At 51.0% G+C, this 24216-nt stretch overlaps 1 protein-coding gene across 1 annotated transcript in view; it reads left to right on the top strand.

The window, feature by feature from the left end:
- Window positions 1-24216, top strand: part of CRTAC1 (cartilage acidic protein 1) — a 152988-nt gene that overhangs the window by 83838 nt on the left and 44934 nt on the right. Inside the window, exon 3 of the mRNA XM_056120585.1 lies at window positions 14213-14409. Coding sequence (XP_055976560.1) covers window positions 14213-14409 — 197 coding nt within the window. The remainder of the gene's footprint in view (window positions 1-14212; window positions 14410-24216) is intronic.

Below are 24216 nucleotides of genomic sequence, written 5' to 3'. Positions count from 1 at the left end.
GCCCCTGCCCTGCCCTGGCCTACCAAGACCTGTCAGGTCTGTCCCTCACCAGACTGGAATCTGCATTTGCCTGCCTCTCCAACCCAGGTCTTGGAGCAGGCCAGCTTCAAGCTGCCTTCTGCATTACTCCTGTCCTGTCCTCTGCCCAGCCTTAACTTCCTCCCTAGTAGAGAAAACCCAGCTGCTTACTGACCATTCCCAGCCCCTGTCTCCCTTTCATAGGGCAGTTCTGCTGCTCAGCAGGCCCATCATTCAGCTCCTGTCAGAAAGAGTGGAAGAAGCTAGGGCTCCCCTGGGTACCCAGCAGCTGCAGACAACAGCCATCTACTACGTGTGTGTGTGTGTGCGTGTGTGTGTGCGTGCACAGGCACAGGTGTATGCATGTGTGCATGTATGCACATGCTCCTGCACACAGTTGTGGGGCACCCGTAAAAACAGTTTACATCTGTTACTGATTGAGGCTAGAGGTCAAGCATTCACCCCACTGGGTAGATGAGAAAATTGAAGCCCAGCCTCTATCAGCAGATCCCGTTCATTATCAAGCATGGTACTTGGGTCTAGAAATATTGCTCAGAACCCCCATGGAGTACTCAGTGTCCTGTGCTCAAGGCTGTGCAGGTACTTACTCTTTCATTTATAAAGCTTGCACTTGAACTCAGGCATCGAGCATCTGTTAGTGGAAAAGAATGTATTAACCCACATCAGCATTGCCCAACACCCAGCTCAAAGGATACTACTTTATTGATATTATCTTAATCCTTCGTACAAGTAGATGTCAGTGTCCTCAGCTGACACATGAAGAAACGGATGCTTGACTGGCCTGGAAATTCATGCATGGACACCCACACAGCTGGGGAGTGCTTAAGGAGAGGTCTGCCTGCAGGGAGGTCATCTGTACAGTGACCTTCAGGCAGCACTGCCCTTTACCCTTTCCCTTCTAACTTGGGGTTCTGTCTTGCATTGGCCTCACAGACCCTACCCACCCCCCAAGAGCCATGTTCTTACTATCTTTACATGGCTCCCCACTTCACCAGGGCCAAGGGTAGGCATTATCCTTCTGTAACACACTGGGTGCTTTTCACCCTGCTGGGCCCAGAGCTCAGCCCCCGAGGCAGCCTGGCCCACCCCACCTCTGCCCGGGCTTCCTGGCCAGTCTGGTTCCCTAAATTCCCCATTGCTCCAGTCTACAGACAGACTCTGTCTTCTCTGCCCCCATCAAAGACTGACCCCTGCCACATCCTTACCCTCCGCATGGCTCACCCTGTGAGTCCCTATCACCAGGAATATGGCCATAGATTAGCACTCCAGCTCTCATTACAATGACCTCCTTCCTCAACTGTGACTCCGGTGTCCTCCTATCAGCCTGGCTGCTCCTTTCCCTAAGCAGAGCAAGGTGTCTGGGCATTGCCATTCTAGCTGCTCCATCCTGACCTGTCTCCCAGACTCACTCCAGAACCCCCCTGTCCACTGGTGCTTTAGACCCTGTGCCTCCATCTTGTCACGTCTTGCCGAGAGGCCTACCTGACCCTCTGCCCTCTGAATCTTTTCTTCTTACCTGCAGACGTGCCCAGGCTCCAGACAACTGGACTTTCACCTAACCCTATATCTCTAGCCATTATCCTAGACTTCCCCATGCTCCACTTGCTCTCACCAGCATCAGTGCTCCTGCACTCCAGTGTGCCCTTAAGCTAGTGGCTCTCTCATGGGGTTGCAGTTCCCTTGAAACCATCAGTGACTTCCTAATTGCGACTCCATTTGTGGGTTCCAATCTGGGCTACTGCGGCCCCTTGCAAGCAGGCAGCCCTGCTGGCCAGGCCTCTTTTGACCCTGGATCTTCTGATTTCTGTGCATCCTTGACTGTGCACTGTCTTGGGAGTCATTTACTTGCAAGGAATAGAAATCTGCCCCAGTTTGTCCAGAGGAGGTTTTTTGGAAGAATTCAGGGACTCTCATAGAGGCCAATTTCCATTTCTCTGCCTCAGTACAGTTCTCTCCCCAGGGCCATCCTTCATGAACACGGGAACTGAGGGCGCTCTCCAGGGTGGACACTGAGAAAAGGGCCCACCCTGCTCAGAACCCTCCAGCAGAGCAGCTCCCATTTCCCATTAGATAAAAATCTCCGGACTTGGTTTGCATGCCATGGGTTCTACAGTCTAGGATGCCATGAGCTTTGCCACCTTGCCTCCCCCTCTTTCCCATGATTGTCCACCATGCATCTCCTTGTCACCCAGCTAGCCCACCCCCATATCTCTGCTTTTCTCACACCTCGTCTACTTCATGGCTCACTCTTTTCCTCAATGCCTAACTCCCATATCATCAACAAAACCCCATGTGTCCTTCAAATTCGAGACCAAGTTCATAGTACTTTTCAAGTTTATGGTTTTTGGGTCATACCTGATGGTGCCTGGGACCTACTCCCAGCTCAATTCTCAGGGGTTACTCCCATTAATGCTTGAGAAACAGTGCTGGGGGTCCATCCTGGACCTCCTGTATGCCAAACACTCAACCTGTTGAGGGCCCTCCAACAAAAGACAATTTTTCTCCCTTTTTTATTGCATTATTATGAGATACACTAGTTATAAAGCTGTTCACAATTGAGTTTCAGTCATACAATGTTCCAACACCTGTCCCTTCACCAGTGTACATTTCCCACCACCAATGTCCTCCGTTTCCCTCCCTCCCTACCCTCATCCTGCCTCCATGGCAGATACTTTTTCTCTCTCTCTCTCTCTCCACTGCCCCTATCTTTTTGTCTCTCACCTTTTAGGCATTGTGGTCTGCAGTACAGCTTCTGAAAGATTATCAAGTATATCGCTTTATCTCCTTCCAGCACTCAGTACTTGTCCAAAGTGATCATTTCCAACTATCACCATCATAGTGGTCCCTTCTCTGTCCTAATTTTACTCCCCCACCACCAACTTTGTGGCAAGTTTCCAATCATGGACCAGTCCTCCTAGCCCTCATTTCTACTGTATGGGGGTATTAGTCTCATATTATGTCTTTTTTTAAAACACAAATGAATGCGATCATTCTATGTCTTCTTCTTTCTCTATGACTCATTTCATTCAGCATGCTACTCTCCATGTCCATTCATATATAAGCAAATTTCATGACTTCATTTTTCCTAATGTCTGCATAGTATTCCAGTGTGTAGATATACCATAGTTTCTTTATCCACTTATCTGTCCTCGGAAACTTGGGTTGTTTCCAGATTCTGGCTATTGTGAATAGTGCTGCAATGAACATAGAAGTGCAGATGTCTTTTCTACAGTGTTTTTTGGTCCCTAGAGTATATTCCTAGGAACAATATTGCTGGGTCTTGTGGAAGCTCAGGGCTAGAGCGATAGCACAGTAGGTAGGGCGTTTGCCTTGCAAGTGTCCAACATGGCCAACCCAACTTCGATTCCTCCGCCCCTCACAGAGAGCCCGGCAAGCTACCAAGAGTATTCCACCTGCACGGCAAAGCCTGGCAAGCTACCTGTGATGTATTTGATATGACAAGCACAGTAACAATTGTCACAATGGAGACGTTACTGGGCCTGCTTGAGCAAATCAGTGAACAACGGGAGGACAGTGATGGTGACGGTGACATGGAAGCTCAATTCTTAGATTGTTTTAGGAATGTCCATGTTGTTTTCCAAATAAGCTGGACTAGTTGGCATCCCACCAGCAAGAACTAAGAGTCCCTTCCTTCCCACATCCACAGTAGCACTGGTTGTTCTTGATCTTATTGACATGTGCCAGTCTCGGTGGCATGAGATGATATCTCACTGTCGTTTTGATTAACATCTTCCTGATGATTAGAGATGTACAGCATTTTATCATGTGCCTTGTGTCTCAAAGGTACTTTAGTTATAAAAATCTTACCCATCACCAATGACCTCAGCCTCCTCTGAAAGTGTGCCATTGGAGTCACTCTTTACTTGACATTTAAGTAAAACATGCCCATTCTTTGCCATTCTTCGCTGGCAAAGAATGGGCATATGCTGCATGCCCTTCCAAATTCTCAACAGTGTGCCAAATATGGAAATAATGGCATGGACACGGTGGAGTAGGATTGATTTTCCCACCATTCTGCCCCGAAAGTGACTCACATCCTGAACCAGTAGTGGTAAAGTCAAGTCCTTATGGTCACTGGGTTTTTTTCTAGATATTTTGAAGCAGTGATGGAGCAAAGGGAAGAAAAACTGCAAGTTGGGCTCTCAGACCGTTGGTTTTAGAACTCATCGATTGTCCCCCATCTCCCACAGCCCACACTGGGGTCATCTCTGCTGTATCTCGGGCCCTGCTACCTCCCTACAGCCTGTCCTGCTGCCTGGGGCAGAGATTCAAGGAGCAGGCGGGAAGCCAAGATCCAGAGCCATCTCCGGCACCTGGTGCGTCACAGTCCTGCCATTTGGGTGTTTGCTTCCTTCTGAGGCTTCTGGGTGGGAGTAGGGGGACCTTGGGAAGTGTCTGGAGGACACAGGAAGTGGCCAGTGCCAGGGAAGTGGTGCTGTCCATCAGGAGCCCTGGCGTGTTTGTCTCTAGAATGCACAAAGCCAGATGAATAGCTGTCTATCCAGAGACACATCCCTCACACTTCCTGGCTCGACCTTGCCTCAGATGTCTGCTTCTGAGACACGCCTCTCGCCAGCTTGGCCACTAGGGATGTCTGCTCAGCATTGACACACAGCTTCTGGCTCTGAGGATCTCGTGAGCCAACCTGAACTGTCCCAGATGCCTCCCTTGGATTTTTTTACATTGGAACTGAAGGAGAAACATCTCCTCTCTGTGTTAAAAGTGAGGAATGAGTTTGGGTGCTGCCTCCAGTCATGCTTTGTGAAGATAGCATCGCCCATGGTGTGAGCAGTGGAGGCTGGTATTCCGGAGAAAGAGGAAGAGAAAAGGAGAAACAGAATCCAGATGATCTCCAGACCCTGGTTAACTCCAGTCATCCCCAAGGCTGAACTCTCCCCAGGCTGTCCTAATAGTTTTGCCATCTGAGAAATCAGTTCTTCAGCTTGTTCAGATGGAATGTTTGCCACTAACAGCTAAAGAATTCTGGTGAACACAGCCTGTGTAGGTCACCTGAATTCCACCTTTGATCCCTTATGAACTCCTCTCTCCTTGCATTCCCCTTTTCTTGAGATATAGACGTTGAGGAATGGAGTCATAGTCTTCTATTCCATCCTCCTCATCAACATCCACAAATGTGACAGCATCTGTACTTTCCCTGGCATTGTGCTAGGGATGGTGGGAGTTTGAGCAGCAAACAGTAGTCTCTGCCTTCTGGGTGCTTCAGTGCTCATCAAAACATAAGAAATTCCAAGGGCACAGAGCACATGCTGAGCACAGTTCTTTTTTAGAACAAGGCATAAATCAATCAGTCTGCGTGGAGTTTTTACAGAACACGGGCACTCATCACTGCAGATTATTCTGACCTTTTGGTGCCAAACATCCCTTTCTTGAAAAATCATCCACCCCCTAAGACAAAAGGTTTTTTATCCTTTATCTTAAAGTTGCCTTCTTCTGTTCAATCTCCATAGGAGATCTCCTCCACCCTAGTTAGGTACTATATCAGGAACAAATTCCCAAATTCCATTTTTGTTTGTTTGATTCTAAGACGTCCTTTCTAATGTTTTTCAATTTTATCCCTTATAAAATCTCCAGCCCCAGATATTTTTTATTACACTCAGAACCCCCTTACTACCAGTCTTCTCCATTCCTTTATACTAATACCTGGTCCTACTTAATTCCACTGACTTCCAAAGAATTAAATATGTAAAAAGATAAAGAACATTACACAAAAGAATTATCTATCTTTGAGGTTAGGCATACAAAGTAGAATCAGACATGGCTAGAGAGGAAAAGAAGAATGGGAAGACAAATTTTTTAAGTGGGGCGGGGGGCTTTATATCTTCGCATTTCTTATTATTCTTCCACCCTCAGGCTCTGAATAAATGCTCAGATTTTTTGAGATCCAAGTACCAATCCCAGAGATCCAGACATCTCTTGGGAGGATCTGCCTTTGCAATAGATTCAAATGAGTATCCCAGAGAATTTCCTGATTTATGAAGATTTTTTTGGTGGGGGAGGGGGATGATGAATTCCTCTTCTCCACAGGCCTGGAAGTATATGTTCTAACTATCTACTTTTTCTTTCCGAAATTTAGTGGCTTAAAAGAAATGACTATTCCTTACTATTCTGTAGGTCAGAAATTATGGCAGGGCTCAGCCAGGTGATTTTTCTGCACCATGAGACTACAGCTGGGCTGGGCTCGGCTGGAAGGCATTTCTTCACAAATACTTGGTGTTTTTCCACATGGGCTCTCCATGAGTTGAGTTTTGCTGCCTCCAAACATAGTGATGGTAAAGTATGGATGACTTAATAGCTCTCTCCAGAGCTGAGGTTGAAACTGCTAAGCCTCTGTAAAACTAGAAGGTCTAGAACTGGCCTGAAACCATGTGCACCACATTCTGCCCATCAAGGCCACCCCAGATTCAAGAGGAGGTGAAACAGATTTCATATCTCGATGGGTGGGTAACGTATACATACAGAGAGGAAAAATGGTGAGGAGGGCTATGCAGCACCGTCTTCTGTCTTCACTCTCCAGAGGGCATTGATTCTTTTTCTCTTCTTAAGCATCTCTTTCCAGTCTCTCCCCCCCACCCATAGCACTTCACAATATCTATCCTAAAACATAACACTCAGTCTATACTTGCCCTAAAATACTTGTTTCATAAAAGGTATATATGCCCATGTTCTGGCCCAAGTTAGTTTTTAAGCAAAGCCTGCTCCAATTTTTGTGTTCTGTTATGATAATGAACACTCTGAACTTGTAATAAATCTGTGCTATAAGTCTGATAACTCTTTAAACCAGGGTTGGAAAGCCTTTTTCTGTAAAAAGCCACTTACTTGGTGTTTTCAACTTTGAGCCATAGTCTCTGTCACAACTGCTCAACTGTGAAGTATAGCAAAAGCAGCATAGATAATATGTAAATGAATGAGCCACTTGGTGTTCGAATAAAACCATATTTACAAAAGCAGGCATCAGACCAGATTTGGCGCAGAGGGCCTCATTTTACTGATCCCTGCTCTAAACTAAAGGATGAGTTAGTCTTCTGGTTTATTTTATCTAATGATGAGCTGTTGATTGTCAGAAGTCACTTTTCTCTGAAATGCACTTACTTCATGTATAAAATAAGGATATCAAAATGACTAAGAATAAAATATCCCCTTCTATCCATCATTGTAAACATGCCACGAGCCTTTAAAGATATTTAGAAAAATGCCCCAGTGACCACAGAGACGGGTCATTTCTGTGTGATAGTATCTAGAAGTCTTCTTGGTATTCTCATGACTCCCTGAGCTTTCAGGGCTCTGCTTGTCTCTCCATGTCTGCCTTTGCTATGTATCTCTCTTTATCTATCAACTAATCTGTGTGTGTTTGTGTGTGTGTATGTGTGGTGTGTTTCTCTTTATACTCAGAGCATATTTCCATCTGTGTATATTCTTGGTTATCTCTGATGTTCTTTGTATGTTCAGAGGTCTCTAACCTCCCTGCCCTCACCCCCGTCCTCTCAATGTAATGCTGAATGGCTTCATTTTACCCTCCCCCTTTTAAAAGAAATTCTCTGATTCTCACGTTCCCAAATAGATGGCATGTTTTATATATCTTTCAAATTAAACACATGCTTTACTACTTATGTACAATAAGATATTTGTAAATTACTTAGCACAGTATCTAGTAGGTACTCGATTATTTAACCGTCTTCTCTATTTATGCAACTGCCAAGTGCTCTTGTTTCTCATGAGTCAACGTTTCTCTGCAGAAGAAAGGGGGCCCTCTGTGTCTCTAAACCTTGGTTAGCTCTTTACCCTGGACTCTTGATCCTTGGCCTTCTCTTTGCTCTCGTGTTGTTTGTCCTTGTCTTAGAGGAGTTAATCCAGGCAGAGGGTTGAGGAGCACGCAAAAAAGTGGTGGCTCCCCCTGCCCTGTGCTCGACCACCCTGTGAGGAGCTCCTGGCTTCCACTTTCACTCCTTCTGTCAGTGTATGTCAAGCGCTTGCTACAGAGTCAGTGGAAAACAGAATAGACTCCATCCCTGCCCTCCTGAAGCTCATAGTTGACTGGGAGGAATGGGCAGTAAAAAGGTCCACAAACAGAGGGGGGTCGACAATGCAGGACTATGAGGAGGGAGCAAAGGCTCCAGGCGAAGCTTGTTGAGCTGAGTTAGAAAGGATAAAGGATGAACAAGAAGGAGAGAGAGTGTTCGAGACTGAAGGAGCAGACCTGAAAAGGACTTGGGCAGGGGCCAGGACTGCTGGACAGTCAGGAGCTGAGGGGAGACCCCACAGCCAGAGGAGGTCAGTGAGGCAGCCCCCACAATGTAGGACTCCCGGGCTGAATCTCGTTCCCAAGTAGTAGAAGCCCCCGTGGGATTTGAGGCAGAAGAAAATGATCTGATTTATGCATTATAGAAGGTCATCCTGGGTACTGTCGGGGGTTGCGCTGGGCAGGGGCCAGAGAGAGGAGTCTCTGGTGATGGTTGAGGTGGGGGAGGAAAGAAGAGAAAGGATCTGAAATATTCTAAGAGGTGGACATGACAAGGCTCACCGATGATTGGTTGTGAAGAAAGGGGTGGGAGAACCCAGCAGATGCCAGTTTAATACTTTAATACAATGGTACCCACTGGAGTCTGGGGGCACCAGGAGGGGTGGGCCAGTGATTGTGGTGTGCCACAATCCATTATGGATGCCGGCCACCAGACATGGCCATGGGCCAGGCTGGGGGAGTTGTCAGGCAAGGGCTGGATATATGAGTCTGACTTGGACAGGGGGGTTCAGGGTGAGATGGAGTATGTGACAACACTGTTAAACTGCGAAGACTTGCCCACTTGTAAGTACTTGTAAGTTCTACAAGTTTGAGAGTTGTCAGTCATGGGAATAGATGTTATCCTCCAGTGAAAGGGTAGAGAGGAGAGGGACAGGACCAGACTTGGGAACTCTAACATGCAGTGGGCCAGAGAGAGGGGGAGGTAAAGCAGTGTCATAGGGAAGGAAAATGAGGTGGCATCCTAGAACCCACAGGGCGGGGGGGGGGGGGGCAGAAACAGAGAGAGAAAGGGTTTTGAGGTGGAAGTGGCATGGTGAGGGTCAAGATTGGGGCCACAGTGTCAAGTTCAGTGGAGAGCATGGCATCATGGGTGAAGTCACCTGAAACCCCCTCAGGAGGGTGCAAGTGCCCTTGCTGGAGTGAGCAGCGGGAGGTGGGGTGGCCACGTCCAAAGAGTTCATGGGCAGCTAGAGAGACCACTCTTGGAGACGTTTGGTCCTGGGCCCGCCAAGCTCTCCCTGCAGATGACGGGGGGAGGGGGGGCTGTTCTCCGAGCAGAAAGACCCACGTGTGTCTGGAAACACAGGGACCAGTGGAGAGTGAGAGGGGGATTCTCGGATTTTGTTTGTTTTTCATAATGGAGAGAACTTACAAGTGGGGAAGTCTTCACAGTTTACTAGTGTTGTCACACACGCCGTCTCACTTCTGCTCACAGCTATCCTGTGAGGTACAGAGCTGGGGCCGCGGGAGACGGAGAGCAGGAGCCGGGAGCAGTGAGCAGCTGGCTCAAGGGCAGAGCAGCAGGAAGCTGCCCTGGACTCACCCCAGGTGTCGCGGTGCCCTGCTGACCTGTCCCAGGGCAGTGGCTGGTGGCGAGTCATGAGTGCATCATGCCAGTGTCTCTCAAGCCATTTGCCCCCAAGCCAATGCCTTCTGCCCGCTGGCTGTGAACAAGTCCCAGCTGCTTATCGAGAGCGTGGGCCCCCAGCCCGCTTCCTAACCCTATCAAGCCGAGCTCCAAAGCCTCTTGAATTTCTCAGTGCACCCAGCACTCCGCAGCAGATGTCAGAGAGCAGAATGTGAGATTCCACACAGCCCACATCCTGGTCCTGGTCTGCCAGGAGAGATTCTGGGTGGGTGGACACGAGGAAATGAGACGGCAGGGTGCCTGGCTCCTGGTCACTGCTCTCGGGATGCCCCCCTGATCTTTCTCCCTCACTAGGGACCCAGATGCAGCAAGACCTCCTGGAGGCACTGGGTGGCTTGGGAATTCGAACTCATTAGAGGCTTCTGTGGCTTTGCTCAGCTGCTGCCCACTGCCCTCCCATGGGAATGCTCGCCTCACTCTCTTGTTCTCCCACCAGGCCTGCCCCCACTGCCTTCACTGAGACTAGTCTCTGCATGCCTTGAGCATATTGGAGCTTTTGTTTTGTTTTGTTTTGTTTTGTTTTGTTTTTACCCGGCTCACTCCTGTGAGGACTGAGGATTCTGCGGACCAGTGGCGTTCCTTTTGTGCACACCTGTGCTATTTGACCCGGAAGCACATTTGCCTTGGCTGAACCTAGAATGATTCTCATCTCTGTGGAGACAAGATCTGCAGGAGACAAAGGGAACCAAGGCTGGGAAAGTGCTTTAGGACCTGGGAAAGTGCTATAGGACACGGGGCTACTATCTCCACTGTTTGGCCAAAGGCTGGGCCTGCTCAGGGAAAGGCGAGTACTCCAACAGCAGCTTCTGCTCTGCTGCATGGAGATAAAGGGCAGGAGCAAGCTTGGGGGACCAGTGAGTGGCCCTGTAGAGCTCCTAGGGCAGCTTGGGCGGCAGCATGGAGCAACCACTTCTGATACATGTTTCACGCCTGTCAAGAGCCCCACCTTAGACCGTGCTTGAGCTGTGGGCCTTCTAGGTGAGGGACAGTGGCTCAGGTGTCGGGACTCAGCCCAGATTTCCATGCAGGTGGGGAATTCTACAGAGCCATGAGGGCCTACCTAGCACCCCACCCTACTGTTCCCTTAGGGGCTGCCACAGAACTGGAGTTTTTCCAACAGAGATGCACCATGGCCATGTGACCTCCTCCCCCAGCTACTGCCCCTTACTCCTAATGGGAGCCTGCCGAGGGGAGGAAGGAGCCACAGAGACCCATGGGGTGGGGGTGGGGAGGTGCAGAGGTATTTGGTGCTCCTATAGCCTGGACCAGAAGGTACCCACTTTACCACCTCCCAAGATTCAAGTTAAGTTAGTGCACCGAGAAACCCAGTCCGGGGTGGGCTCTCTCAGAACTTCTGCTTCCAGACCTTTCCTGCACTGGAATCCCTTATTTCAACAATTTGAGTTGGGGCATGGAGCAGTGCAGTGACCCATACCCAGCTGTGCTCAGGGATCACTTCTGGCAATGCTCAGGGAACCATACAGGATGCTGGGGATTAAACCCATGTCAGTCGTGTGTGAGACAAGTGTCTTCTCCACTGTTCTGTCTCTTTGGCCACTCTTATTTCAGCATTTTGTGAAATCTGAGGCATTCCATACAACGCCCACATGGAAACACTTTAGCAGAAAGATTGAAAAGATCCCCAAGGTCCACCTACAGCCACAGCTGTCCACACAGTTCATGACCCTCTGGTTCAATTTGATGCTTTCATTTTTGCAGAAGGAAAACAAAGTCGTAACCTAGAGAGGGGGCTGATGGGCCAAAGACCCTCACACTCATCTCTACAGAGGCAAGATCTGCAGGAAGCAAATGTAACCAGCCTGAGAAAGTGATTTAGGATCTGGAAAAGTGCTTTAGGCCTTGGGGTTACTTCTCCACTGTTTGCATGAAGTTCTGGGGTACCTGTCCTGGGCCCTCTTTTCTCCAGCAGGAGAAAGTGAAGTGTATCAGGTATGTGGGCATCATCGCTTGGGGAGGACCCAAGATCTAGGCCTTGGAGACAGAGGCCTGTGGTCCAGATATGCCACCATCAGCTCACTTGGCAACTCTGTCCCTCAGTTTCCTTTGCCAGGGAAAGGCCCCCAACCTACCTTCTGGGTTCGAGGAGGCTCAGATGAGAGAGTGCCTGTAAATGCTTTGAGCGGACAAGAGTGCCAAGATTCTGGGTGTCTGTGCAGCACAGGGGCCGTGGGAGAAACAGAAAACCTGGAGGCTGTGAGGCCTTATGGTCAGCACCCAGAGGCACCTGCTCTTCCCAGGGCTGAAATGAGCTGCTGGCGGGATTGGGACAGAAGTTTTGTCCCATAGGTCACACTGCACCCTAGGCACGGGGCCTTCAGGCCTTCTCTGCATGTCACAGTGTCCCAGGCCCGACCTTCTGTCTCGGGGTGCTGACTCAGCCCCCCCCCATACATTTCATCTCCTCTCGCACACACAGCAGGTGCCAGGAGGCACCCAGCCAGTTGCTCGGCCTCTCCCAAACTTCTCTGGCTGTGCATCTTGGTGACAGAGGAGAGGGCCAAGTTGGATGTGTTTCAGGAAAGCCGGAGCGATTTCTCTCAAAGGCCTTGCAGAGTCCTTTCAGTTCTCTCCTCCCCTCAGGTTCTCAGCCAGGGCCCGGCCCAGGCTGGCAGCAGAACTTCACTCAGGATGTCCACGCTCGGTTCAGACAAAGGCAGAGGCAGGGGACTAATAGCTGGGGTTTGGCTGGGTTCCTCTGAAGAGACTTGGCCAGTCCCGATTCCTAAGAGGCGAGGAGTGGGAGGGGGGCTGGGGGGAGGGGGACTTTCAGACATTGCTGGGCGTGCTGCCTGGGGTCACCTTAGGCACATACACTTTTTCCAGGTGCAAAGGCGACCTTGACACCGACACCTTAGGAATCAACAGGAATCTCAGAGGATAGTAGAGAGATGGACCAGGAGGATTCCTCCACAGCTTGGAAACTGACCTCACATGCTGGGGGGAAAGGCAGCACAGGTAGAGAAGGGACCACCAAGCAAAGGATGCTTGGAGGGCTCACTCAGGATGGGAGATGCATGCTCAAAGTAGACTACAGGCCGAACATGATGGTCACTTATTACCTGTATTGCAAACTACAACACCCAAAAGGAGAGAGAGAGAGAGAGAGAGAGAGAGAGAGAGAGAGAGAGAGAGAAAGAGAGAGAGTAAAAGGGACTGTGCCTGCCACAGAGGCAAGGGGGGATGGGGTGGGGGTGGCAGAAGGAATACTGGGAATATTGGTGGTGGAGAAAGGCACTGGTGGAGGCACGGGTGCGCAACCATTGTATGACTGAAAAATAATCACGAAAGTGTGTAGGTCTGTAATTGTATCTCATGGTGTTTCATTAAAAAAAAATTTTTAATAAACCACGGTGATTCAATAAATAAAATTATAAAAAATGAAAAAAATAAACCAAACAGGGAACTCAGAGGTGTCTTTTAGTAAATTAGTCAACAGGTATTTTTCAAAGTACCTACTGTGTGCCAAATGCTGGTGCTGGCCTGGGGAACCAAGCCAAGAATTCTGCCCTGGTGTGCTAAGGTTCTAGTGGAATCCGCGTGAGGAGGAAAGGAGGGGATTGTCCCATAGGGTGGAAGCCTTGGGAGTAAAGCAGCGGTGAGGGAAGGGTTCGTGGGGATGGTTGCAGGTTTTGAGGGTGTGGGAGATAGGCACCCATGGAGCAGGACAGTCAGACAGAGGCGGGGCGGGGGAGAGGGAGGCATTGAAGACGGCCATGGCCACGTGGATCTGTGCAGGAAAAGCATCCTTGGTGGAGGGACAGTGAGTGTGACAGCCCTGGGGAAGGAGGGAGCAGGCTCTGAGCAGACCACAGCTGCAGGAGAAACGCCAGGAGTTTTGTCCTCACTCAGCACCAGAGAAGCAGCAGTATGTGCACCAGGAGCTTCAGAAGGGCTCGTGGTGACCCAAGTGAGATGCCCACTTTCGATGCTCTTTCTATGCTGGGCCTTTCCAGGTCTGGAGTCACCCTTCCCCACTGTCTTCTGCTCTCCCGGGGCCCCCTCAGGCCATCCCGGGAGAGCACAGAGGCCCGGGATTCCAGTTCTGGCACTTGCTTGTTGCCTTGGGAAGGACACTCAACTGCTCTGAGACTCTGAGTCCCTGAGGAAAGTCCTCAGGGGTCTCCTCTGTTAAACAGGGGGTTCCTGCTGTGTCTTGGGCCTTTGTTGCTGGAGGTTGGATTTGAACAGAGGAACTCAGAGACAAGAAAGTGATTTTTTTGTTGTTGAAATGGTCCAGATTCAGGTCAGGAGGGGATGGATGGTCATCTGCATCTCAGGAGAAGTCCAGTTGATGGCCAGTCTGCCTTGGTCCCCGACTGCCTGGGAACACATGTCAGACTCTCAGACCCCTGAGGGGGCCGCCAGGGTTCCCAGGTATTCCTTGAGGCTGAGTGACGGGGTGGGAGGCTCTGAGCCCCCCCCCCAGTGACCCCTCCCTCCCGCAGGTACAATGGTCCCAACCTGGTTCTGAAGTATGATGGGACTCAGAAACGGCTGGTGAACATCGCAGTGGATGAGCGCAGCTCCCCCTACTACGCTCTGCGTGACCGGCAGGGCTACGCCATCGGGGTCACAGCCTGCGACATTGACGGGGACGGCCGGGAGGAGATCTACTTCCTCAACACCAACAACGCCTTCTCTGGTGAGTATGGGACGCCTCTCCCTGACCCCTGCCTTCCTCCCTGGCTCCTCTAGGCACCTCGGCACTGCCTGTCCTCAGCATTCCACCCTCCATCAGGCTGTCCTGCACATAGAAAGGAGACCACACACACACACACACACACACACACACACACACACACACACACACTCCACCCCATCCTTGCTGCAACTTTCAGCTGAGCACAAGTTCAGGTGGACGAGCACCCACTCTGTGCCAGACAGGAGATGCCAGAGGCCAAGCAATGAATAGATGTGATGGGGTGGGGTGGCGGGGGGGGGTTGGTATTTGCCCCATTGCATTTCATCTGGGCTTGACAGAGAAACCAAGGGAGTGACCAGCTAAAGAGATGAAGGGGGGAGGGATTGCTGGGGAGCATGCAAGTCTACTCACATGCTTGGGGGCTGGGGTGATGCTGCTGGCCCAGGTGGCTCTCTGGGTAATGGGGAGGGGACCCCACTCAGGGAGGGCTGGGGGTAGGCTAAGTAGGAAGAAACACAGGTTGTGGTGGCCCCGGGACACTGAGGGTGCCTGCTGGGGACAGGCCCTCGACCAAGGCTTCACGTTCATCATCTCAGTGAACCTGTCAAGGGTGCGGGCCGTTCAGTCCACACTGGTGCCCCCCCACCACCACCACACACACACACACTCTGTAGCCGAGGAGACTGAGGCACACAGCTCACGTGACTCACCTAGGCCCACATACCTTGTCAGTGCCAAGAGTCAGGGCTTTGCTACCCCTGCTTTTCACCAACCACTGGGAGGGAGCCTTGCTCAGTCCTAAATTCAGGGGCTCCCAGAGTGGGGAAAGAGCCTCACGGATGGGGGGTTGGGGGGATACTCAGTGCCTTATACATTGGTGGGGGAGATGGGGCAGCGTTTAGCGGTTTCCCAGCCCCTACTCACACATATTCTCTCAGTCCTGACCTCGACTGATAGATTGAGGACTGCCCTTGTGGGTCACATCCAACCCAGGCCATCATTGCATCTGGTGGTGTCCCTTGGCCAACAGTCCCCAGGTGGGGACAAGGCCCTGAGCTCCTATGGGCCATGCTGGACAGGCACAGGATTCTATCAGAGGGCAGCAGCCTCCCAGGTTGGTCTTCCGGTATTCCAGACCCGCCTGTCGACAGCTCTGGACCTTCCCCTTCATGCACTGTGACGCACAATTGAGATTATCAATGATAGTGCTCCTGTCCTGAAGGCAGGTCTGCCTGGCTCTGGAGACCACCTTTACTGCCCCGTACAGACACATACTGTGCGCACACGCAGATGCATGCAGGCTGTCACACTGCTGAGCCCCGCCAGGATCCGGCCCCTAGACTTCCCCTAATCTTGAGCCCTGCCAGATGCATGAATGGAGGGAAAGAGGTTGGGGTCCGTGCCAGGGGCAGGGGTGGGCGGGCCTGGCAGCCCTCCAGCTCTGTGCAGCCAAGAAACAATGAGCCCCAGCCCTGAGTGGTGTTTTATGGGTTTTCATCTCATCTTGCCACCGAGTGAGGCCTGAGAGATAGCAATTATCCCTACACAAATATCAGGGCATGATTACCCAGCTGGATTTACTGCCCTCGCTCCCACCAAGCCAAGATTGGATTAGGACACAGTTAATTGATGGGCTGATCAATTTTTTCGTGGGGGGAGGGATGGGGGCGCTCGGTCAGGGGTGAGGGAGTCGCAGCAATCAGAGACGGTCATGAAGGGGTGAGACCGCTAGACGGGGCAGCAGAGCAGGGCACAGAAGAGGGGAGCCGGGGAAGAGGGTACACTGGGGACCTCCTGCAGGATGCCTGAGGAGGGGGCAGGCTCTCAGCTCTCCTGGCCAGGTGTTTGACGCAGTTGCAGCCCCTCCTGCATGCCCCGAGCTCCGCCGGGAATCCTGGCACAGCAGCACTCAGCCCGGGCCCCACATTGGCATTTCTGGGGAGCCTGCATCCACCCCCATTCCCCAAAGTGCCCCGCAGCCCAGTCCAACTAGGATCTCTGCAGGTGGGACCCACTTACCGCCTCTCCATGTGATCCCCAGCTGCGTGCCCCTGGAGAGGGGTGCTCGCAGGCTGTGTCTCCCAAAACCCGTGCTTGCTCGGGCAGATTCGTTCAGTGGACGGATTTGCTCTGGGCTCCTGCTGTGTGCATGGGATTATATGTATTCTAGTCCCCGAGGACGCGCCCCCTGGGTGACACAGACAAGATCCTGCTCTCCCGGCGTCCACTCTCTGCACCAGCCCCAGCCTTCAGCTTCCCAGGAGGCCACTTTCAGCCTCTGGCTCTAGGCGCCTTCAGGACAGAGTCCCTCTGTTGGGCATTTGTGGCCAGCCGGCATGGCCCATCCTAGGAGGGCAATTAAAACTGTCAAATCCAGGACAAACAGAGAAGGTCTGAACCATCAGTTCCAAGAAGAGGTTTCCCAGGAAAGGGAAAACAAGAAGGGGGCAAGGCACCAGGGCTAGTCGGGAACTTTCTGGGTTTGAAGGTGCTAATCTGGGAAAGGCGAGAGCCAGAACTCCAAGGCTGGGTCAGGGTGGCCATGCCCACCACCCTCGGCCCTGGATGGGCATGCCTGGGGGCTTGCTGTGGCATCCAGGGAGGTCTGTAGGTTTTTTTTAAGTTACTTACATTTTTTATTCAGTTTGATCATTCATAAAACAGGAATAGATAAATGCTTTATTTCTTAGTAAGAATGCATCTTAACCATTTAATGTGGAACCTGGCATCCAGCTTTTGTAAGTACAGATGATCTTTAAATTCTTTTTATTTTTTTTAACTCTTATGATTTATTTGATTTTTTATTTGGTCTTTCAGTTGAGTGATTAAACAGTGAATCGAGCCAGGCTACGTGTGCCATGGCCGCCCTTGGGGTCCCGTTGGAGAGGAACTCAGTTATTTCCACCTAGTAAAACCCCAGAGCCTATAGCCTACCAGGTACCACTGGGGCTTTCACTGGCTCACACTGAAGTGTTGGGGGCCCTATGGGTGGGGGTACAGCCCCCTCCTCTTCTCCAGCCTAAGGGGTATCAGCACTGTAGTGGCTGCAAGGAGGGCCAAGATTCGAATGTTGGGCCAGGGTGTCACCGTGCAAAGCTGGAGCTGCCACACTTCCCGAGTGACCTCTGGAAAGACAGTGACCTCTGTCTCAGCCCCCGTCTGTAGGACAGGAAAAAGCACACGAGCTTCGTCAGTACAGCTCTCTCCAGGGCTCCCCCAGCACTGGCAAAGCCTGCGGCTCCTGGCACCCTCCTGGGTGGGCCAGCTCGCCTCTCCCACCTCACTTCCTCTTCTGCTCTTCCTCTCGCTCATCACATTTGTTCCTTTGCCCTTGTTCCCTCAGCCTGAAATGCATCCTGCCTGCCCACTTTTCTCAGACTCCTTCCTCCACTCCATCCAAGTCCCCCACTAGAGGGACACCTTCAATCAAGTATGCCCTGTCAACACCCTGCATTAACCTCATTTCTCCTCCAACACTTCCCACTCTGAGTGTGTTCTAGATCCATTCCTTGCTCATCTCCTGCTCTTCATGTGAACTCTACGAACATAGATACTTTGTCTTATTCTGCTGGATCTCCAGAAACACATAGTAAGCATTTAATTCATGCACTGTGACGTACAATTGAGATTATCAACAATAGTGCTGATGGCCTCCTAGCCATCCTTCCTTACTAAGAAATAGCTGTGGTCTGGGACATGAGGAAAATCAGAGCTTTAAGTGAGTCCTGGGTGGGAGCTGGGTAGGGGAGAGAGAGGGCCAGGTCTTCCTTGTGGTCCGTAAGACAGAGAAAGACTGAGAGACTTTGGGAGCTAAGAGAGGTCAGGAGCAGACAGAGCTTTGTAGCAAAATGTCTCAGGCCAACAAGACCCCACACTTATGAGGAAATACAAGGGCATGGGTCAAGGTTCCTGGCCCCAGTGGGGTGAAGAGAATTGGAAAATGGATAAAGGGAGGGAAAGGCAGAAACCTGACCACAGTCCCAAGAAACCCTGTGTCAGGAAGCAAGTTATGGTTTAAATGGCCTGGGAAAAGAGCTGCTGGTATGTTTCAGGCAACACCACTTGCTGAAAAACAGGAGGAGGCAGCAAGCAAAGGGGCCCTAGAGGCCAATGTGAGATCCTTGCTCAGCTCCTGACCAGAGCAGGGCCCCCTCTACTCTGCTGTGTGGCCTAAGTAGCCCTACCCAAGTGGCCTGTCAGGCTAACAGAGTGTGGATGGATGCTAGCTGGGTACCCAGGAACTGTGAATACAGCAACTTATCTTTTTTTCCCATTCATTTCATTCTATAAATGGTCTTAATCTACTGTCTTTTTTTTTTTTGCCTTTTGAGGTCACATCCTGCGATGCTCAGGGGTCACTCCTGGCCCGTGCACTCAGGAATTACCCATGCACTCAGGAAGTATTCCTGGCGGTGCTCAGGGGACCATATGGGATGCTGGGAATCAAACCCGTGTCAGCTCAGGGCTGGAGCGATAGCACAGCAGGTAGGGCGTTTGCCTTGCACGCAGCCAACCCAGCTGAGCCGGGTTCGATTCCTCCACCCCTCTCGGAGAGCCCAGCAAGCTACCGAGAGTATCTCGCCCGCACGGCAAAGCCTGGCAAGCTCCCCGTGACGTATTCGATATGCCAAACACAGTAACAACAAGTTTCAAAATGGAGACGTTACTGGGCCCGCTCGAGCAAATCGATGAACAATGGGAGAACAGAAATCTACTACCTTTCATCTACATCTCCCTCCCACCTTTCTACATGTCCTATTCACCATGTGAGAAAGTATCTTGCTCCAAGCCATTTTTTATTTTATTTGCTTGTGACACCGAGAGACATTTTCCATTCTCTGGGCAGCGTAGGACTGTATTGAGTAGCTTTGCTTTCTGTTGAGTGGTCCTCCGTTGATGAACATCTAGATGGCAAGAATTCTTTTGCCCTTACACATAGTGTCACCAAATACGTACGCTTGTTCAACAATCCATTTGCTGCGATTGCAGGGGTATCTATAAGGTAAGTTCATAGCAATGGAATTGCTTGCCTCAAGGAAGATAATGTGCAGTTTTGGTGGGCATTGCCAAATTGTCGTTCAAAGGGACAGTGCTAATTACATTCTCATCCGCCTTGATGCGAGTGAGAACTTGCCAACATTCTCACCAACACCATGTTGTCACTTTTTAAAATATTTGCCAATCTGATGGGGGGGAGGGGGGAATTAGAATCTAAGTAGTTTCATTTTTCTTAACATGAAGGAGGACTGAACACACTTTTATATATTTGAATCTCTTGTCTGCTCATAGCCTTTGCCCATCTTTTCTATTGATTATTGGCCTTTTTTCTTATTGATTTCAAACATCTCTTTATAAATTAGGGAAATTATTCCTCTGCCTGTAACACATTGCAAATAGTTTCCCCCTGTTTGCCATTTTTCTTTTGTCTTAGCTCCTGGTGGGTTTTGCAATGTGGAAATTTTTTATTTCTATGAAGTTGGATTTATCCCTCTTCTTTGATGGTTTCTGGGCTCGGCAATATACTAAGGCTTACAGCAGGGGTTTTTGTGACCTCTCGGAGAGGAAGCGTCAGTCACTGTGCCACGGAGAAGAAAGGAAACCGGGGGCGGCTTGCACTCGCAGCCTCTGCCTACACAGCAGATGAGCCATCTGCTCCCAAGAGGCTCCCTTGTCCAGCTGCTTCTTCCCCAGGCCCCATGCCAGTTGCACCCACACCTGGCTTCTCCAAGCATGGCACTGACCCAGCGGCATCACTCACACCTGGAAGTTTATCAAACTGCAGTGTCTCGGACCCAATTCCAGACCAAATGACCCAGAATCTTTACGTTAGCAGGATGATTAAGGCTTCCTGTGTCTTTAAAACCTCAAACAACCATGGAGCCAGAGCAATAGTACAGCAAGCGGGGTGTTTGCCTTATGGCTGCTCCAGGTTCAATCCTCGACATCCCAAGTGGTCCCCTGCGCACCGGTAGGAGTAATGACTGAGTGCAGAGCCAGGAGTAATGCCTGATTGCCGCGGGGTGTGGCCCCAAAGCAAAAACAAAACAAAACCTCAAACACCCGACTCTGGGGTTCCATCCCATTCGGGTAGGGCCCCGATCCCAGCTACATTCCCTGCATCACAAACTGGATGTGTTGCTCCGCTAGTGTGGCTCCCTTATGGGGAAAATAAGCTCCAGGATTGTTTAGGCGCCTGCCCCAGCTCCTCTGTGCCTCATTCGCAAGAGGCCCCTAAGGAGCAAGATGTGGTGAGGCTGTCAAGCATCTCTGTGACGGCAAGAGGTCCTGGAGGTCAGATTCATGATCCTGACACAGAACAAGGCTTCTCGGGACCGAGGGCCTGCCCTCCACCAGCCTGTGACCCAGAGCTTTCAAACTTTGCCCCTAGAGAGGTCACACTGGGAAGTTCAGCATCATCTCTTAACTGCAGTCCTGTAACAGCTGGCAAATGCCACCCCACTCTGAGCCCTGATTCCTCTATAAAATGGAGAGTTCTGTCTTCCGGGCACGACTGTGAGGAGGAGGAAGTGGGCTAATGTGGGTGAAGCACCCAGCAGAGCCAAGGTATAACCCTTTTCTCCCGGGCAAGAAAGAAAAGGGAAGTCTGGGCTTAGACACTCTCTCCAGAATCAGGGGGAAGTCTAGGTTCGTTGGGTATTTTTTACGGGTTTTTTGCCTGAACATTTGTTCTTCCCCGAGGCCTATCACCGGTTTGCTGTTATTCTGTTGGCTGCATCTGGGAAATCACTTTATATTCCATTGTCATGGTTGCCTCCTGGGAGGGGGCTCATGGAAGACCTGCAGGGAGCATGCCCAGATGATGATCAGTGCTGGGGGTGATGACAGAGAGGAGGAAGAGAAAAGGACAATGATGAGCACAGTGAGGCTGGTGTTGGTGCAGATGGTGGTTGGAAATGCTAGTGGTAATGGTGGAGATGATGAAAATAGGGATGATGTTTCGGGTGGTGGTAAAGATGGTGGGGATGGTGAGGGAGAGGACAATGAGGACGCTGGTGGTGATGAGGACGGTCGTGGTGTTAGTGGCAACAGTGATGGTGATGACTAAGAGAGCTGGCAGTAAAGAGGAGGGTAGCAACGTGCAGGAGGAAGTTGGTGGTGAAGGTGATGGTGGATGATGAGGATAATGATACTTATGGTAATGGAGGTGAAGATGGTGAGGCTGGGGATGATAGTGATGAGGAGGAGGAGAAAGAGGCAGAGGAGGAGGAGGAGAGACTGGTGAGGAAGATGATAGTAGGATCATCAGACTAATGGTGGTAGTGATGGGAGAATAGTTACAACAGTCACACTAATTGCTGGGGACAGCAATAATGGTCCTGGTGGCCCGGCTATGATTATTAACCTCCCATGCCCAGTATGGTTCTGAGTACTTCCTATATGTTAACTTATTTAATCCTCATAATGACTGCTTGGTGTTTTCATTATCTCATTTTGTAAGTGAGAAAAAGACAAGTTTGTCCAACTTGACCGATATCAACCAAGTCCCGGGTATTTGGCAGGAACGAGACTGGGAGCTGAGCCTGTTCTCCTGTCACACACTGGCTTTTCTCTTGGCCACATCAGAGATCAGGTCGTTTCCTGGAGATGGGACAGCACCTGGTTGGGGGAGATATTCGGGTCAATAATCCATAGGCTAAGCCCTTTGATGGCCCAAACTCATCTTCCCAGTAGCTTTGAGGTGCTCTCTGGGGGCAGAGTTGGGTGTATGCGAGGGAAGCAGGATGGAGACTAGAGGACCATTTGCTTGATTAACAGCCCTGCCCTCGACACAGAGCCTTTCCCCTTCCATCTATTGGCGACCCCCTACCTGTGTCCCTCTTCTACAGGGACCTCTGCCTGGGACTCAACATGTGGCCCTGGCCTTCTCCCCTGGGCTCTCACTCCAGCCTCACTGCCGTGCAAGATGGCCTCCCTCACGCCCTTCTCCACATGTCTTCTAGGCCAGGGTAGAGCCAAGCTCCTGTCTCCAGCTGGCCCAGTGCCCCTGCTGTGGTCCTTGTGCCACCCTGGGCTGGCTGGCCTCACCCCAGCCACTTCCTGTCCTGACCCAGCCTCCTGCATCCCATGTTGTCTACCATCTCCTTGTCACCCTAGATAAAGCCTGAACTCCAGCAGAGAAACCGCTCCCTTCTTTTTCTCCCTGGGTAGCCACCCCTCTCTGCACCACCAGCTCACTCTCCCCCTGCCAGGAGCCACCAAGGGCTCCTAGAAGTGGCACATCTCTCCTGCCCTCCCACACTTCTCCTCTAGCACCTGCCACTGATCCCACCCCCTAAAACCAACTCAGGCCCCTCTGTGCCTTTGTCTACAGCATCGCTGTGGGTTATGGCCCCACGTGGACAACTGAATGTGTGGAGGTTGCTGAAAATTTGGCCACCGGGAAGGGGTTTTGAATGCACCACAATCAACGATGAATTCAAAATCAAATGCACGGTGAGTGCAGGCTGCTTCTGGCAGTGCACGGCCAGTGTTGCATTTGTCAGGCTGAAGGGGATCATGAGTGGGAGAAGTTGAGGGAGCCCTAGTCTTGCTCTCCCAGCCTGGGCAGCACCTCCATCCTGCGGTTCACCATCAAGGCACAATGCCCAGAGTCACCAAGTCTGGATCTGCATCTGTCTCCACTCCTTCCTAGCTCTGTGACTTTGGGAGACTGGCTTGACCTCTCTATCCCTCAACTTATTCTGCAGAATGGGGTGACATCATGGCCTCTTAAACTTCTTCCACTCATGAACCCTTTTGGCCCAAGAAACACAACACGGGCAAGAGTTGTCAGAAACACCTCAGCTTCAGGGAGCGGAGAGATAGTACAGTGGGCAAGGTACTCGTCTTACATGCAACCAACCTGAGTTCAATCCCTGGCATCCCATATGGTCCCCTCTACCTGTCAAGAGTGATTTATGAGTCAGAAATAATTCCTGAGCACTGCCAGGTATGCTCCCCATCCCCCTCAAAAATAAAAACAACAACAACAAGTCCAGATTCATTCAACAGTTCATGGGGGCAAAGGGAGTGGGATTTGAGCCACAACCAGCAATGCTCAAGGCTTACTCCTCACTCTGTGCTCAGGGGTCACTCCTGGTGGCATTCACAGAACCATATGTGATGCCTGAAATTGAGCCAGTGTCAACCGCATGCAAAACTTTACCCCTTATTATCTCTCCAGCCCTAAGCAGTTGATTTTGAATTCATTTTCAGGCATTGTATGTTCAGAAACCTTTTACTTTTGCCCCCACATTCAGTTTAAGAACCAAGGGCTGTGCTTGCTCTCAGGAAGGCCACAGGGCATAGACTAGATGCCAGGGTCAACAAGATCTTTGTGCAAGCCCTGGCCATGGCACAGGAGTCATGCTATAGGCACTGACCCTTCCAGTCTTGCTACAGTGCCTCTCTACCAGGAGTCTCTCCTCATCCCCCTGGCATCCTGGTGCCATGCAGTTCCCCGGTGCAGGTCTTGTTCTGCCCGGTGGGGCTCTGCAAGTTGTAGGATCTTCGATCAATCCCTTGAAACACATCCTTCATCTGTCCACTGAACATGAGATACTGCCCACCTCGTGGGATGGTGGTGAAGGGAAAGATGGGCCCTCAGAGTCCTGGCACATGACAATGCCTGGCATCTCCTCTGTCTCCTGTCCAAGTGGCTGGAGGTGCCCTCCCTGGGGATAGACTTCCCACCACTGCCTGGGACCCAGCCGGGCAAGGTAAGCACCAAGCCCCACCCATGGGGCCTCCCAGCTGATCACGTGGGAACAACAGGAAGTTCCTCTGGGATGCTGACACCATCCATGA

This window comes from Sorex fumeus, unplaced genomic scaffold, assembly GCF_029834395.1.
Source record: "Sorex fumeus unplaced genomic scaffold, SorFum_2.1 ptg000043l, whole genome shotgun sequence".
In the NCBI taxonomy this organism is placed as follows: Eukaryota; Metazoa; Chordata; class Mammalia; order Eulipotyphla; family Soricidae; genus Sorex; species Sorex fumeus.
This window is presented reverse-complemented; position numbering and strand designations above follow the sequence as displayed.